General features: G+C 45.7%; 1 protein-coding gene across 5 annotated transcripts in view; it reads right to left on the bottom strand.

The window, feature by feature from the left end:
* usp22 (ubiquitin specific peptidase 22) overlaps positions 1–18,418 on the bottom strand; it is a 173,366-nt gene that overhangs the window by 151,406 nt on the left and 3,542 nt on the right. For 2 of the 5 annotated variants that reach the window (XM_072481078.1, XM_072481079.1), the window contains exon 2: positions 8,142–8,270. The exons of 2 other annotated variants lie outside the window; for them this stretch is intronic. In XM_072481078.1, coding sequence (XP_072337179.1) covers positions 8,142–8,270 — 129 coding nt within the window. Of the gene's footprint in view, positions 1–7,916; positions 8,033–8,141; positions 8,271–18,418 lie in introns of those variants that run through there. One more of the 5 variants, XM_072481082.1, reaches the window with a different exon arrangement.

Below are 18,418 nucleotides of genomic sequence, written 5' to 3'. Positions count from 1 at the left end.
GTTGCTCTATCAGGCACCAGTAGCGAGTGTGCGGACGACCTGGCTGAAGTCGGGGTATTTTAAACTACACCGAGGGACGAGGCAAGGATGCCCCCTCTGTTTGCTCTGGCCATAGAGCCATTGGCCATGGCGTTAAGTGCCTCCAGGAACTGGAAAGGGCTGGTTCGGGGGAGGGTGGAGCACCGGGTCTCGCTTTACACAGATGACCTGCTCTTGTATATTTCAGACTCGCTGGAGAGGATGGGGGAAGTTATGCGGATCCTTTGGGAATTTGGTAATTTTTCGGGGTACAAATTGAACATGGGGAAAAGCGAGATGTTCGCGATCCAGGCAAGAGGGCAGGAGAAGAGACTGGGAGAGCTGCCGTTTAGAATGATAGGAAGGAGCTTTCAATATCTGGGAATTCAGGTGGCCCGGGAGTGGAAGGCACTGTACAAGTTAAACCTATCCCGGTTGGTAGAACAAATGGAAGGGGACTTTAAGAGATGGGACATGCTCCCGCTATCACGGGGGTGGCGGTTGGGTTGGCACTGCCAACAATTACTACTGGGCGGCTAATATAGCCATGATTAGGAAGTGGGTAGCGAGGGACGGGTCAGTGTGGGAGCGTATGGAGGCGGTGTTATGTAAAGACACAAGTTTGGGAGCACTGATATCGGCACCTCTTCCGTTCTTGCTGGTCCGATACTCCACAAGTCCGGTGGTGGTGGCGGCTCTGAGAATCTGGGGGCAGTGGAGGAGATGTAAGAAAGTGGAGGGAGCATCGGTTTGGACCGCGATTTATAATAATCATCGGTTTGTACCAGGTAGGCTGGATGGTGGGTTCCGGAGATGGCAAAGGGCAGGAATTAGGAGGATGGGGGATCTATTTATAGACGAGAGCTTCCCCAGCTTGAAAGCCTTGGAGGATAAATTTGAATTGCCAGCAGGAAATGGGTTTAGGTATTTGCAGGTGCGAGACTTCTTGAGAAAGCAGGTTCTGGCGTTCCCACTGCTGCCGCCACGGGGGATACAGGACATAGTAGTGGGAGAGGGGAAGGTATCAGATATTTACCAGGAACTTTTGGATGCAGAGGAAACTCCGGTGGAGGAGCTTAAGGGCAAGTGGGAGGACGGCCTAGGAGGAGAGATAGACGCGGGTCTGTGGGCGGATGCCCTAAGCATGGTTAATACATCCCCATCATGTGCCAGGCTTAGCCTGATACAATTCAAGGTAGTCTACCGGGCACACATGGCGGTGGCCCGGATGAGCAAGTTTTTTGGGGTAGAGGGCAGGTGTGCGGGAAGCCCAGCAAATCTTGTCCACATGTTTTGGGCATGCCCGAAGCTTAGAGGGTTTTGGCAGGATTTCGCTAAGGCAATGTCCACGGTACCCAAAACACGGGTGGTGCCAAGTCCGGAGGTGGCAATCTTTGGAGTGCTGGAAGAGCTGGGAATGCAGGGGGTGAAGGAGGCCGACGTCTTGGCCTTTGCCTCCCTGGTAGCACGGACACGGATCTTATTAATGTGGGGGGACTCGAAGCCCCCGAGTGTAGAGACCTGGGTTAGTGACTTGGCTGGGTTTCTCAGTCTCGACAAAGTAAAGTTTGCCTTAAGAGGGTCAATGATAGGGTTCGCCCGGAGGTGGCAGCCATTCGTCGACTTTCTTGGGGGAAATTAAAATGTCAGCAGATGCAGAATTCCAGGGGGGGGGGGGGGGGGGGGGGGTTGAAAGAGGCGACTGTTGCTTTATGGTTGGGGTGTGTGAAGATGTGTGATGGGGCGGAAATGTTTATTGTACCATGTTTATGTCGCTGTTATTGTTATTATTATAAAAACTTTCAAATACCCTAATAAAAATATATTTTTAAATAAATCCTCCCAAGGCGAGCGTTCAGACCAACACCACCAGCTCTGAATACTTCCAGTTGCACAGAGACACCAGGCAGGGGTGCCTGCTGTCCCCGCTCCTGTTCGCCCTGACAAATTGAATTCCTGGAGATCGCTCTGCGAGACGCAAGAGGCTGGAAGGGTATCCAAAGAGGAGGCAGAGAGCAGAGTCTCACCCAATGTGGATGACGTGCGCTTCTACATCTTGGACCCGCAGAACTGCTTGAAGGTAATCATAAAGCTCCTGGAAAAGGTTGGGACCTTTCCGGGCTAAGCTCAACCTGGGCAACAACGAGGTATTTCCGGAGAACCTGAACGGGGGTGGGTAGGAGCTGGAGGGTCTACCATTCAAACTAGCCCAAAACAGATTCCGCTAACTGGGGATTCAGATAGCCCACAACTGAACACGGATCTAGGAGTGGAATCTGACCAGTCTGGTGGAGGAAGTCAAGAAGGACCTAGATGGGATGCACTCCTAGATGTCAAAGAACAAAGAAAAGTACAGCACAGGAACAGGCCCTTAGGCCCTCCAAGCCTGTGCCGACCATGCTGCCCGTCTGAACTAAAATCTTCTACACTTCCGGGGTCTGTATCCCTCTATTCCCATCCATGTATTTGTCAAGATGCCCCTCAAATGACACTATCGTCCCTGCTTCCACCATCTCCTCCGGCAGTGAGTTCCAGGCACCCACTACCCTCTGCTTAAAAAAACTTGCCTCGTACATCTCCTCTAAATCTTGCCCCTCGCACCTTAAACCCATGCCCCCTAGTAATTGACCCTTCTACCCTGGGAACAAAATCTCTATCTACCCTGTCTATGCCCCTCATAATTTTGTAGACCTCTATCAGGTCGCCCCTCAACTCTGTCATTCCAGTGAGAACAAACAGAGTTTATCCAACCTCTCCTCATAGCTAATGCCCTCCATACCAGGCAACACCGTGGTAAATCTCTTCTGCACTCTCTCTAAAGCCTCTACATCCTTCTGGTAGTGTGGTGACCAGAATTGAACACCATACTCCCAAGTGTGGCCTAACTAAGGTTCTATACAGCTGCAACATTACTTGCCAATTTTTATACTCAATGCCCCAGCCAATGAAGGCAAGCATGCTGTATGCCTTCTTGACTACCTTCTCCACCTGTGTTGCCCCTTTCAGTGACCTGTGGCCTGTACTCCTAGATTTCTGACTTTCAATACTCTTGAGGGTTCTACCATTCACTGTATATTCCCTACCTGCATTAGACCTTCCAAAATGCATTACCTCACATTTGTCCGGATTAAACTCCATCTGCCATCTCTCCGCCTAAGTCTCCAAATAATCTAAATCCTGCTGTATCCTCTGACAGTCCTCATCGCCATCCCCAATTCCACCAACCTATGTGTCATCCGCAAACTTACTAATCAGACCAGTTACATTTTCCTCCAAATCATTTATATATACTACGAACAGCAACGGTCCCAGCACTGATCCCTGCGGAACACCACTACTCACAACCCTCCACTCAGGAAAGCACCCTTCCATTGCTACTCTCTGCCTTCTATGACCTAGTCAGTTCTGTATCCATCTTGCCAGCTCACCTCTGATCCCATGTGACTTCACCTTTTGTACCAGTCTGCCATGAGGGACCTTGTCAAAGGCCTTACTGAAATCCATATAGACAACATCCACTGCCCTACCTGCATCAATCATCTTTGTGACCTCTTCGTAAAACTCTCTATCAAGTTAGTGAGACACGACCTCCCCTTCACAAAACCGTGCTGCCTCTCGCTAATACGTCCATTTGCTTCCAAGTGGGAGTAGATCCTGTCTCGAAGAATTCTCTTCAGTAATTTCCCTACCACTGAGGTAAGGCTCACCGGCCTGCAGTTCCCTGGATTATCCTTGCTACCCTTCTTAAACAAAGGAACAACATTGGCTATTCTCCAGTCCTCCGGGACATCACCTGAAGACAGTGAGGATCCAAAGATTTCCGTCAAGGCCTCAGCAATTTCCTCTCTTGCCTCCTTCAGTATTCTGGGGTAGATCCCATCAGGCCCTGGGGACCTGTCAAGCTTAATATTTTTTCAAGACACCCAACACCTCGTCTTTTTGGATTTCAATGTGACCCAGGCTATCTACTACCCTTCTCCAGACTCAACATCTACCAATTCCTTCTCTTTGGTGAATACTGATGCAAAGTATTCACTTAGAACCTCGCCAATTTCCTCTGGCTCCACACATAGATTCCCTCCCCTGTCCTTCAGTGTGCCAACCCTTTCCCTGGCTATCCTCTTGCTTTTTATGTACGTGTAAAAAGACTTCAGATTTTCCTTAACCCTATGTCCACCATCCACAAATTCCCACCAGTCATGCTAGACGCCACTTTTAAGAAGTGGAGACAGGGCAGGGAGACGCGAGTGGTCAGGGACTTTTACATGGGGGACAGACTCCCAACCCTAGACGAGCTAACAGAGAGACTGGAGCTACCGAACAAACAGGAGCTCCGGCATTTACAAATCAAAAACTTTCTCCGCAAGGAGACGACAAGGTACCCTAGGGCCCCGAGAGAGACATTGCTGGAGGGATTGCTGGACATGGACATTATGGAGAAAAGGGGGACTGTGGGGACATTTACAGACAACTTTTAGAAAGGGCGAGAAAACCATTAGACAGAGCAAGACAAAATTGGGAGACCAAACTTGGGACACAAGTAGGGAGAGGACTCTGGAGCGAAGCACTAAATAGGGCCAACTCCACCTCCTCCTGTGCAAGAAGTTTAAAGTGGTGCATAGAGCATACCTAACCAGAACTTGAATGAACAGGTTCTTCCCAGAGGTGGAGGATAAATATGAATGGTGCCCGGGAGGCCTGCCAACCACGCTCACATGTTCTGGGCCTGCCCCAGACTTGTCGGGTTCTGGACAGCCTTCTTCGAGGCGATGTCCAAGGTTGTGGGGGTGAGGATGGAGCCATCCCCGAGAGTGGCAATCTACGGGGTGTCAGGCCAGCCAGAACTACGTATGGGGAAGAGGGCCGGCGCCCTCACTTTTGCTTCTCTAATCACATGCCGGAGAATCCTGCTCGGCTGGTGATCTGCAGCATCACCCACAGCTGCAGACTAGCTTGCTTACCTGTCAGAATTTATATGTCAAATTGTTAAAATTGGAAAATTTTAATTAATATGTTTTTTTAAAATAAGAATACTGTTAAATTCTTGTTGCCACACTTTAGAAAGGAAGTGATTGCATTAGAACGAATACAGAGGAGATTTACCAGGATGTTGCCTGGGCTGTAGCATTTCAGCTGTGAGGGAAAGATACAACATTTCTAGTTTGGTGGGGAAGGTGAACGCTGACCTGGCAAAGTGGGATGGTCTCCTCCTGTCGCTGGCGGGTCGGGTACAGGCGATTAAAATGAATGTGTTGCCGCGATTTTTTTTAATGTTTCCATGCCTGCCGATCTCCTTGCCAATGGCATTTTTTAGAGAGATTGAAGGAATGATTACCTCGTTCATATGGGGAGGGAAGGTGGCTAGAATTAGAAAGGTGCTGCTACAGAGGGGAAGGCAATCAGGGGAGTTGGGTCTTCCGAACCCGATATATTATTACTGGGCGGCGAACGCAAAGGTGCGGAGCTGTGTCAGAGGGGTGGATTCCCAGTGGGTCAGAATGGAGGAGAGTTTGTGTAGGGGGTTGGGATTGAAGGCGATAGCAACAGCGCCGCTACCGCTTGCCCGAGGGAAATACTCAGAGTTAGGTAATAATAGCTTCATTGATAATTGGAGGCAGTTTCGCCAGCACTTCAGGTTGGGGGCAGGGTCAAGGGAAATGCCGACTCGGGGGAAATCACAGATTTGAGCCAAGGAAGTGGTATGGGAATTTTCGGAAGTGAAAAAGGAGAATACAAAATATTAGTAAAAAAAACTATATTCATTGAATCAAATTGTGGGCACTAAAGGATTTGTTTCTAGGGGGTCGGTTTGCAGGATTGAAGGAGCTGGGAGAAATGTTTTAGTACATGCAGGTTCGAGACTTTGTCAAGAAGGAGCTATAGAGCTTCCCGGTGGAGCGTGCCTCCACATTGCTGGAGGAGGTGCTGTAGACAGGGGGACTGGAGAAAGGGGTAGTGCCAGCGGTTTACGAGGTTATTTTGGGAGAGAAGGCAAATTAGGCTTGAAGGGATCAAGGCAAAGTGGGAGAAAGAGTTGGGAGAGGGTATGGAGGAGGGGTTCTGGTATGAGGTGCTCCGGAGAGTGAACACCTCCACCTTGTGTGCGAGGTTGGGGCTGATACAGCTGAAGGTGGTATATAGAGCACACCTCATATAGGCGAGGATGAGCCAGCTCTGTGAGGGGGTAGATGATGTGTGTGAACGTTGCGGGGGAGGGGCCCCATAAACCATGTTCATATGTTTTGGTCCTGTTTGGAGGATTACTGGAGGGAGGTTTTTAGGGTAATCTCGAAGGTGGTGCCCTTAGCCTGGGCCCTCTGGAAGCCATATTCGAGGTATCGGATCAGCCGGGGTTGGAAGTGGGTGTGGAGGCAGATGTTGTAGCCTTCGTCTTGATGTTGTCTGAAGGCGGATCCTATTGCGGTGGAGGTCAATCTCTCCATCCTGTGCCCTGGGTTGGCGGGGGGGACCTGCTGGAATTCTTAACTCTTGAGAAGGTGAAGTTCAAGCTGAGGGGAATGATGGAGGGGTTCTACAATTCAGGGCGTTATTTGTTATGCACTTTCAAGAATTGGATGACATTGAACATTGGGGGCGGGGGGAAAACTGTGTATGTTGATGGTGACTATGGGTGATTCCTGATTCCCTTTTCTATTTGAGGTTTGTGTTGACATGTGGGTCATTGTTTGGGGGTTGGTGGGAGGATGGGATTGTCGTTGTTGATAAGGGGATTGACATTTGTTACTGTTGATTGTTGGTGGGTGTAAATTTTGAAGAAAATGTGAAAAAGGAGAATAAAAAATATTAGTAAAAAAAACTATATTCATTGAATCAAATTGTGTGTCTTTTAATGCTTTTAATTAAGCTTTTACTTTAAGGTCCCCATGTTTCCCTAAAGCCTGGCCTGGGTGTCAGCTGAATGCAGAGGCTGCAACAGCAGCATTTAGCTCATCAAGGTACATGCTTCCTTTCAACATCCAGCAACTATTATTGTTTCCCAACCTGCACCTTAAAATATTACATAAAGACAATTTTCAAAGCTATATTCAGATAAAGTTTATTTTGGAGCTGGTGTGTATAAAAGTTCTGTGAATATAAATAAGTACAAGTGTGTGAGCTAAGAAACAAACATACCGTACAAAGTACCTGTTACAGCTTTTAATACCAATTTATAGATGATAAACTTCAGATCATATATCAAGCCAAGGAGGAAAGTCTTTCCTCATACTAATAGATTTTTTTGGTTTTAAAGAAAAGATTAAAATTATAGAAAGTTTCTAATGAACACCAATAATGTAGTTTATTATTAAATGTAAATAAGCAAATTATTAGCATCAACACATCATATTGCGGCCAAACCAGAGATAATCCAGCAAATGCTGTCAGATCCATCCCCATTCACATTTGGCATAGTCTACTTTGACTTTAGTAAATTTTTGATGAGGTCCTACATGGGAGACTGATACCAAATCCAAGAGCCCGTGGGATCTAAGGGAATTTGGCAAATTGGATCCAGAAATGGCTGAGTGGGGAAGCAGAGGGTGATGGTCAAGGGATGTTTTTTCTGACTGGAAGCCTGCGTCCAATAGGGATCAGTGTTGGGGGCCTTACTGTTTGTGATTTGTATAAATGATTTTGACATGAATGGATGATACGAAAATTGGTGGGGTGGTACAGTGAGGAGGACCGCCTTCGATCACAGGAGGAAATGGATGGGCTGGTCAGATGGGCTAATCAGTGGCAAATGGAATTCAATCCCGTTAAGTGCAAGGTGATGCACTTGGGCAGGACAAAGAACATAGAGTGCAGAAAGAGGCCATTCGGCCCATCAAGTCTGCACTGACCGACTTGAGCTCTCACTTCCACCCTATCCCCATAACCCAATAACCCCTCCTCACCTTTTTGGACACTAATGGCAATTTAGCATGGCCAATCCACCTAAGAAGGCACAGATGCAATGGGCTGAAGGGCCTTTTCTGTGCTGTAGACCTCTATGACTCTGATCCTGCTCCTCAGTGCTGCAAAACACCAGAAAAATACTTATGTCAAACCTCAAATTCTGTCACATCTTCTCCAGAGTGATGCCAGACTAAATGACCCCCATTACTACAAACATATAGTACCTTCCTCAGGAGTACAAGCTCCAAGATCTTCACCGACTGCTGGCAAATCCCCTTACTAGTATTTCTAAATACAGGATAGCTAATCACATCTGATACATCTTCCATATCGTGTTGCTGTGTATTTTCAGCCTTAAAACAGAAGAAATTTTAAAAATGAATACATAAGCAATAGAAATGAAGAAAAAAGAATAGAAATGAAGAAAAAAAGAAAATTCATGCTAGTCATAGAATGGATTAAAAAACTCAATATAATTCCCTAAGCAAGCAGCAGCAGCAAAAATTCCAGAATACCGTTTTATAAAAAGTGGAATTTGACATTCAGTTAATGCTGGTTGGCAGCCCTGATGTTAACTCTTAAATGGGATATACACCTTTGTCATTATAAAATAGCATATCCTCTGACTGCCAGAGAGCTACGATATCCCATTATAGCAGCTGCTACCTTTATATTCCTAATGTCAGTGACAAAAGTTCAGTCACTCATTACATGGTCTGGTTTACATGATTATAAAAACGGACTCCTTGGGATAGTTCATCCAACAAGTAATAGAAGACAATTGGTGACCCAGGAATTGAAAAGAATATCAGCAAGATGGAATGTAAACTAACTAAAGACTGCTAATTACATTACCATGCATTCTTAATAAAATTCACATTAAATTAATTTACAACAGCAATTGGACTGGGCTTAAAAATAACATGTAGGTGAAACACTTGAGCATCCCAAGAGACTTAACAAGGTTCACAGCCTCATTTGAGGACAATAAATGCCAGCAACACCGAGATACCATCAAGGAATTTGGCCATTCGATCTATCTCACCCAACAGAGCAACCAGCTCACACCATTCCTGACCTCCCTCCCATCTCACCTCACAGCCAGACAGCACAACTCTTCCTTTCTTTCCCAATTAACTTGCTGTAGAAAAGGATAATACTCATGGAATTCTGCAATCATCGCTCACTGCATGACTTTGCCTCACCTTCAAATTTAAACACCCTACATTTTCACGTCAACAGGATATTCAATTTATATCGGAAATCACAAAGATCAAGTGCTGATCTCAAGTTTACCCCAAAGTGGATCACTTGTGACAACTTAACTGCCTGCTCTCATTGTCTAATACAACATAGTTCTATTACTCGTCACTGTTTTGTGTCTAGCTGTGATTCATCGTTAGGGCAAGTCATCAAGAAACTTAACACAAGTTTTGCAACTAAATCTGGCAGCAACGTATTTGCAGTAATTTTTGAATAAAATCTGAAGGATAATACCAAGGACATAAATTTATAGCTCCTGCAATAAAACAGGCAGAATTGCAATCTCAAAATATAGGCCATTATAAAAATCCACAATCTGACAACAGAAATGGAATTTGACATATTTGATCCTTATAAGTTGCCAAGTTGGACTATTAATAAAAAGGTCAGCAAACACAATGTAGTGATTGGTTGCTTTTTGTTTTATCAGATTTAAAAGCATTACAATCACTTCCAAGTTATAGTTTTTAAATGCACCAAGCTAACAACTTCTCCAAATATCTGTATTGCGCACATTTAATAGGATGCTATTAAGTGCATACTTCTAAACAAGCTACTGTCATAGGGTTTATCATCAGATCCATACTGATGGGAATTTAGTTTCCTCTCAATTGCAGTTCTTTCATTGATGGCTCATCCTTTGACTCTTCTTCCATTTGCTGAGGTTTCCCAGAACTTTCAACTCTCCCATGTCTTTCACTCATCATCCAAGTTCATTAAGATCATGGCTGATCTAGTTGTTGTCTCATCCTTTAAATTCTTCAAAAACACAGATTAATTTCTCATTAGTTTAACCAACAGCCATCACCTATCAGGATTCTCAACTTTTGTCTTTCATCTATTGACATCCTTCAATCTCAAATGGATCCTCTCTCAAAAACTTTGCTTCCTCTATCATGCAATTTTCTCAACTAACAATTTGCTACAATTCCTGTCCCAATGACAAGGATATTGCTGCGGCATCAGACTCCTGAATGCTATACAACAGGATGTTAGGGCAATCCTTCCCTCAAATCCAGGCTCCCACTCTCCTGACAATCTTTCTCAATTCCTTCCCCTTGTGTCTCACTAGGGTCAGGGATAATCTTCATTTTCAAGCCTTTTTCCATAAATTTTATTTAATTAACTTCCATGATAGGAAAGGACAGAGGGTATGTATCCAACAGTAAATTAGCAGATAATGCCAAGAGGTTACAAAAATAATAAAAGGGCAAAACTAAGGACCCTGTCTCTGAATGCATGTAGCATTCAAAACAAAACAAATTATTTATTTCAATTAGCAGTATTAGTTCATAAGTGTGATCTGATAGCCATTGTGAAGAAATAGCTGTTGGATGACATAGATTGGGTCCTGGATATTGAAGGCTCCATGATATTTAGGGAGGACAGGAAGCTAGATAAAGCTGATGGGGTGGTTCTCATAATTAATGTATTTTGTTTTTTTAATATGTTCATTGAAGATTTTCATTTTTTTTAAATCATTAAAAAGTCCTGAGTTACACAATAAGCACAAAAGAACAAGAAAAAGCACCTTACAACTTTAATCCCAAACAACTAAACCCCTTAACAATTGACAGTAACTAGCTCTTTAAAAAAGGGAAATGAATGGCTGCCATTTAGGTCGACCCTTCTACCGACCCCCTAACGGTGCACTTTAATTCTCCAAATTTAAGAACGACATGAGGTCCATATGACCATAAGACATAGGAGCAGAATTAGGCCTCTTGGCTCATCGAGTCTGCTCCGCCTTTCAATCATGGCTGATATTTTTCTCATCACCATTCTCCTGCCTTCTCCCCATAATCCCTGATCCCCTTATCGATTAAGAACCTATCTATCTCGGTCTTAAAGACACTCAGTGATTTGGCCTCCACAGCCTTCTGCAGCAACGAGTTCCACAGATTCCCCACCCTCTGACTGAAGAAATTCCTCCTCATCTCGGTTTTAAAGGATTGTCCCTTTAGTCTGAGATTGTGCCCTCTGGTTCTACTTTTTCCTACAAGTGGAAACATTCTCTCCACGTCGACTCTATCCAGGCCTCGCAGTATCCTGTACGTTTCAATAAAATCCCCCCTTATCCTTCTAAACTCCCAACGAGTACAGACCCACAGTCCTCAATCGTTCCTCATACAACAAGCTCCTTTATTCCAGGAATCATTCTTGTGAACCTCCTCTGGACCCTTTCCAAGGCCAGCACATCCTCACTTAGACACAGGGCCCAAAACTGCTCACAATACTCCAAATGGGGTCTGACCAGAGCCTTATTCAGCCTCAAAAGTACATCCCTGCTCTTAGCGCTGCCATTGCATTTGCCTTCCGAACTGCCGACTGATCCTGCACGTTAACCTTAAGAGAATCTTGAACAAGGACTCCGAAGTCCCTTTGTGCTTATTCCCTAAGCATTTCCCCATTTAGAACATAGTCTATGCCTCCATTCCTCCTTCCAAAGTGCATACCCTTACACTTTTCCACAATGTTTTCCATCTGCCACTTCTTTGCCCACTGTCCTAGCCTGCCAAGTCCTTCTGCAGCCCCCTGGCTTCCTTAATACTACCTGTCCCTCTACATATCTTTACATCATCTGTAAACATAGCAACAGTGCCTTCAGTTTCTTCTATATTATGAAAAGTTGTGGCCACAGCACCAACCCACGAAGCATACCACTAGTCACCAGCTGCCATCCTGAAAAAGACCCCATTATCCCCACTCTCTGCCTTCTGCCAGTCAGTCAATCCTCTATCTGTGCTAGGATCTTACCCATAACACCATGGGCTCTTATTTAACAGACTCCGATGCGGCACCTTTTCAAAGGCCTTCTGGAAATGTAAATAAATCACATCCACTGGTTCTCCTTTGTCTAACTTCCTTGTTACCTCTTCAAAGAACTCAAACAGATTTGTCAGACATGACCTCCCCTTGAGGAAGCCATGCTGACTCAGTCCTATTTTATCATGCATTTCCAAGTACCCAGTGATCTCATCTTTAATATTGGACTCTAAAGTCTTGCCAATGGCCATCAGGCTAACCGGCCTATACTTTCCGGTCTTCTGCCTGCCTCCCTTCTTAAACAGCAGTGTTACATTAGTTGCTTTCCAATCCTCTGGGACCCTTCCTGACTCCAATGATTCCTGAAAGATCACCACCAATGCCTCCACAATCTCCTTAGCTATCTCCTTCAGAACCTTGGGGTGTAGTCCATCTGGTCCAGGTGATTTATCCAACTTCAGACCTTTCAGTTTCCCCAGAATCTTCTCCCTAGTGATGGCCACTACACTCACCTGTGCCCCCTGATTCTCCTGGAGCTCTGGCATCCTACCTGGTGTCTTCCACCGTGAAGACTGATGAAAGTAACTATTCAGTTTCTCTGCCATTTCTTAGCTAACTTACACTCATATTTCATCTTCTCCCCCCTTATTGCTTTTACAGTTGTCTTCTGCTCACTTTTAAAGGCTTTCCAATTCTCTGACTTCCCACTAATCTTCGCCACTTTGTATGCTTTTTCTTTTATGCTGTCCTTGACTTCCCTCGTCAGCCATGGAGGCCTCGTCCTCCCCTTAGCAAGTTTCCTCTTCCTTGGGATGAATGTCTGTTGTGCCTCCCGAATAACCCCCAAAAACTCTTGCCATCGCTGTTCCACTGTCTTCCCTGCTAGGCTCCCTTCCAATCAACTCTGGCCAGCTCCTCCCTCATGTCTTTGTAGTTACCCTTATTTAATGGTAATACCGTTACATCTGAATCCAGCTTCTCCCTCTCAAACTGCAGGGTAAATTCGATCATATTGTGGTCACTGCTCCCTAAGGGTTCCTTCACCTTCAGTTCCCTAATCAAGTCTCTCTGATGCCCACAACATCATACCCGCCAAATTCAATGTGCACAACAAGCTCATTTACTTTGTTCCGTATACTGCACACATTTAGGTACAACACCCTCAGCCCTGCATTGACCACCTCCCTTCTCATACTTGCCACCTTTTTGCTCTGCCCGAGGTTAGATTCAGCTACCTTCTATACTCTCTGTTCTATTACGTGGTCTGGAAGCTTTACTAACATCTGCCAAGCCCTCGACTCCTTTGACTTGCTGAAAGGTCACCCAACCAAGCCAAGGCACTGGGCAGAATAGGAGACCTCCACCCAAGAAGAACTCATCGCTGGGCTATTAACAAGGCAAAGGTGAGGACATCTGCCAGAGTTGTCGGCAACTAGGAAAAAGCTGCAGGCACAATTTGAACTATTGTCAACGGATAGGGTAGTGGGCCTGTTGCAATGCTCGAAGGGTATGTTTTATGAATACGGGGAGAAGGCCAGTCACCAGCTGAGGCGGCTGGTGGCTTTCTGGGAGATGTGACTCGAGCATAAAAACAGCAACGTGCTGGAAAGGCTCAGCAGGTCTGGCAGCATCTGTAGAAACAGTGCTGATGTTCGAAGAAGAGCCATACGGACTCAAAAAGTTAACTCTATTTCTCTTTTCACAGATGTTGACAGACCCAGAGTCCTCCCAGTACTATTCTGTTCTTATTCCATTCAACTTCCTAAAATAGACCTTATTCTGTGGACGGGCAAATATACCAGTTGGCAAAGCTCATTCCAGATACAATTCAATACAGGCCTTCCATAAAATTGCAGCTTCAGTATTATAAAATACAGGAAGATTTCACATTTCAATAATGTATTGGTTGGTCTCCTGAACACCGCGAGTGTGCAGCTTTCTAATTAGCCTTGCATACATACAATACCAGAAGCTGAAAATTTTATCCAACATTGATAGATAACTGTTCAGCACATCTGTGCGCTGTATCATGAAATTCACAACTTCACCATGGTTTCTCAGCGAAGAAAAAAGGTAGGAACCAAGCTCAGCCCAGTGTATCTCACCCCAAAGGGAAGTTTTACGGCCCTGTCAGTGTGGAGGCGGGGCCAGAAAATGCAGCAAGCCATTCAACTCTCCATTGACTTCTGCGGCACCACAAGATCTCCACCGGTGGAAGCGGCCAGCAGATTCTGTCCATTGCAGACGAACTGGCATGAAAGACACTCCTAGTAGCTTGCGGTTGGGGGTCAGGGGGCATAGAAAAGGAGGAGGAAGGATGCCACACTCTTCCATCTTGTGGTAACCAATGGATCAGCAATAACAGCAGAGGACAAAAAGCAGGTAAACACTCATGACCAGGGAGTGACCAACAATGCTATCATCCTGTAGAGTCTTCGGGGTGGTGGCGGCAATGGAAGTGAAATTAGCAAGGTTCCTTTAGGTCACAACAGGTCAAAATATTGCAACCATAGATATAAACTCAAGCTGAGACAGGTTGGTCTATATTTCCCCAAAGCATTGTTGACAATTGATCCCACTAACTGGCATCTGGTAACTGATGGGCTCTCCCTGCTCAGATCCAGGTAACTCTGAAGGCTAGTGCCCAAATGAGACAGTATTGTCGGTGTTATGCAACAGGATCAGCAAACAGCATAGTTTTAGCTGGTTGAATTCCAGCAGTACCCCTGCATACCACTGAAGGAATAGGAGAGAGAGACACAAGGAGATTCTTGCCTCGCCCGAATACATTCCCACAGCAACATCCTCCTTGTTCTGAAATTTTACCTTCCAGCAGTAAAGCATCAAACCAGTTTCTCCATTTTTTCAAAAACAGACAAATAAATATTTAAAACTTCTTATAAATCAACACGTTTCCAGTAAAACACAAACCAACCTTAGAAAATGTCTCATCTAAATCAGCGTGATTTCAGTTGTCTCTACATGGAGAAAGAGAAAAGGCTACTTTTAAAGTGGAGGTTACGGAGCACCATGGCGAACACCTATTCTATGTGGAACTGTAGGACAGGCATTGTCAAACTCAGGGGCGCGACCCGAGGGTGGGTTGGGGGCGGGTGTCGGGAGGGTCGCGGAGCCGTCCGTCGCGGCACTCCCAATCGCGCAAAGCCGCAGCCAACAGCCACAGCAGCCGGCTTTTAATAATGCTGGCTGTGAGCGGCCTTCAAACTGGCCAGGAACAGATGTTAAAAATTTGGCCGCACTGCGCACGCGTGCCCGATCATCGGTGTGCATGCACAAAACTATGCGGCTACATGTTTTTTTATATGTTCGCAGCCTTTTTTTCCCAAGTTCGGGGGGCCAAAGGTACCCAAAACCATTTCCTCCATTTTTGTCAGCAACAAACAAGGTAGGAGAAAATGGTGGGTCACGCAGGCCGGCCGGCGTGGGTCGCGCAGGCCGGCCGGCATGGGTCGCGCAGGCCGGCCGGCGTGGGTCGCGCAGGCCGGCCGGCGTGGGTCGCGCAGGCCGGCCGGCGTGGGTCGCGCAGGCCGGCCGGCGTGGGTCGCGCAGGCCGGCCGGCGTGGGTCGCGCAGGCCGGCCGGCGTGGGTCGCGCAGGCCGGCCGGCGTGGGTCGCGAAGGCTGGCCGGCGTGGGTCGCGAAGGTCGGTCGGTTGGTAAAAATGGGTCCCCGGAAAAAAAGTTTGAAAAACATTGCTGTAGGATGTACAAGCGTTCAATAGCTCACAGCATTGGGCCTCAATCAAGGAAGTGCAGAACAGAGGCATGGCACTTAGATGTTTAAAATAACGCTTCCGGGCCATTTTTGCACACCTCCCCATACCTGGCTCATGAGAACATAGGCAGAGACCAGTGTCCATAAGATGATCTCAAGAGACACAAATGGGGGGGGGGGGGGGGGGGGGAAGAAACTGAAAGGTTACACCACAACAGCAGTCAACAAACCTCAGATCCAAAAACTTGAGGCATCATTAGATCACCTGCAACTAAAGGAACACTGCAAACATAAACACAGCACTGTAAACATCATATAGTCAGCAGGCATGTACTAGATAATGGGAGTCGGTAGACTCAGTTTACTGGACGGTCGGTTTGTGATGTGGAGTGATGCCAACAGTGCAGGTTCAATTCCCGTACCAGCCAAGTTATCCATGAAGGCCCCGCCTTCTCAACCTTGCCCCTCACCTGAGGTGTGGTGAGCCGTAGGTCAAACCACCAGTCAGCTCACACACGCTCGAGCATACGCACACACACAACTATGGCAACTTTCACATCTAGATGGATCTATATGGATAGCATCTATATGGATAGTCAGAGGCTTTTCCCCAGGGTAGAGGGGTCAATTACTAGGGGGCATAAGTTTAAGGTGAGAGGGGCAAGGTTTAGAGTAGATGTACGAGGCAAGTTTTTTTACACAGAGGGTGTGGGTGCCTGGAACTCGCTACCAGAGGAGGTGGTGGAAGCAGGGACGATAGTGACATTTACGGGGCATCTTGACAAATACACGAATAGGATGGGAATAGAGGGATACGGACCCAGAAAGTGTAGAAGATTGTAGTTTAGTCAGGCAGCATGGTCGGCACGGGCTTGGAGGGCCGAAGGGCCTGTTCCTGTGCTGTACATTTCTTTGTTCTAGATTGCACATTTACTTTTGAAAAGCACGAAAGAGGACAGCAGCATAAGGACACCATAATCTCCAGATGTACAGAAGTGGTCACTGAGAAGCTTTTGCTTTGGAGATTTAGCAGCAAGAATATCTATATACAAGACACCAATACCCATGTAAAAAAGTGACCCAAGATTGATAGAGCAACAACTGTTGCCTTTCATTTTTCAACATGGGCATTACTGGCAAAGTCAGCATTTACTACCCACCCCTAGTTGCCTTGTGAAGGTGGTGGCTGGCTCCCCCTCAAACTGTTGCTGCCCATGTGATATAGCTACTCACTCAATGCTGTCAGAGAGTTTCTGGATTTTGACCAAGTAACAGTGAAGGAACGATGATAAAAGTCCAAGTCAGGATTGTGAGTGATTTGGAGATGGTGGTATGTCCATGCATCAACTGCCCTTCTAAGTGGTGTTTGGAGTTGCTGCTAAAGATTCCTTGGTGCAATTCTATCTATCCTATACTGAAGCCACGGTATTGTGGTGTTGGCCGTGAACTTTCGAATCGTAAGATTCCAGGTTTAAGTCCCACTCCAGACTTTGAACACAACAATCAAGGCCAACATTTCACTGCAGTACTATTCAATGTGATAATGGCTGATCTGTGAGCCAACTCTTTGCCCCACATTCCTGAACTTCGGGTTACAAGAATGCATCAATCTCAGTTTTAAAATTAACTGATGAAGCATCAATTCTAATCTGAGGAAGCTTTCAAACTTCTACATGTAGAACCATTTCCTAACTTTGCTCCTAAAAGGTCTGGCTCTAGCCTATAGGACTCTCAAAACAGCAGAAATAATTTTCTCCAAGCCATCCATTCTCCTATTATTTTAAATTTTGATTAAATTACTACTTTACCTTCTGACGCTCAGTGAATACACCTCTAATTTATGTAATTTTCCCTTGTAACTTAGGAGTTGAGGTATCATTCTGGTAAACATAGGCTGAGCTCCCTCCTATGTCAATACATCCTTCTTACAGTGCAGTGCCCAGAACTGCTTACAGTCATCTGGCTCTAACCAGGGCTTTTGTCCAGCTATCGTGTGACTTCTACCATTGTTTTTTATTCAACTAGCTATAAAAGGCCAGAATTCCATTAATTCTTTTTGATTATTTTCCATACCCGTTCATGTCATTTTAATGCCCTCGTATTTGGAAACCAAGTCTCTTCGCACCTTCACGGTTTGTAATTTTCCAGCGTGCAGGAAGCATCCAAGTGGATGATCTCACATCGAAATTCATTTGTCAGTTTTGCCATTCACTTAGTCTATCAATACGGAGTAATTTTATGCTTCCATCTAAAATACTTACAGCCCCATCCATCTTTGTGTCATCAGCAAATTTGGATCTGTGGTTCTCCATGTTGTTAATGAATACGGTGAATAATTGAGGCCCTAACACAGATCCTTGTGGGACACCACTATTCACAACCTGTCAATTAGAATACATGCGCATTATCCCAACTCTGTCTCCTACCACGCAACCAGATTCCTGGCCAGATCAACAACTTGCCTTTAATTTTAGCCAACAGTCTGTTATGAAGGATTTATCAAATCCCTTCTGGAGGTCCATATAAATAACATTGTTTGGCATTTCCCTGTCCACTACTTAAATATTTCATCAGTTTTATCAAGCATGACCTGCCCCTTACAAATCCATGCCAGCTCTCTGATCAGCTTAAAACGTGCATTGTCTCTAACCTTTTTGGTTGTCCTTCCTTGGCAAGCACAGCTTGAAGTATAAACTGGTTCTACAATCACAATTCATTCTAAAACACCTCCCACCAATT

The sequence above is a fragment of the Scyliorhinus torazame genome, chromosome 17 (assembly GCF_047496885.1).
Source record: "Scyliorhinus torazame isolate Kashiwa2021f chromosome 17, sScyTor2.1, whole genome shotgun sequence".
Taxonomy (NCBI): Eukaryota; Metazoa; Chordata; class Chondrichthyes; order Carcharhiniformes; family Scyliorhinidae; genus Scyliorhinus; species Scyliorhinus torazame.
This window is presented reverse-complemented; position numbering and strand designations above follow the sequence as displayed.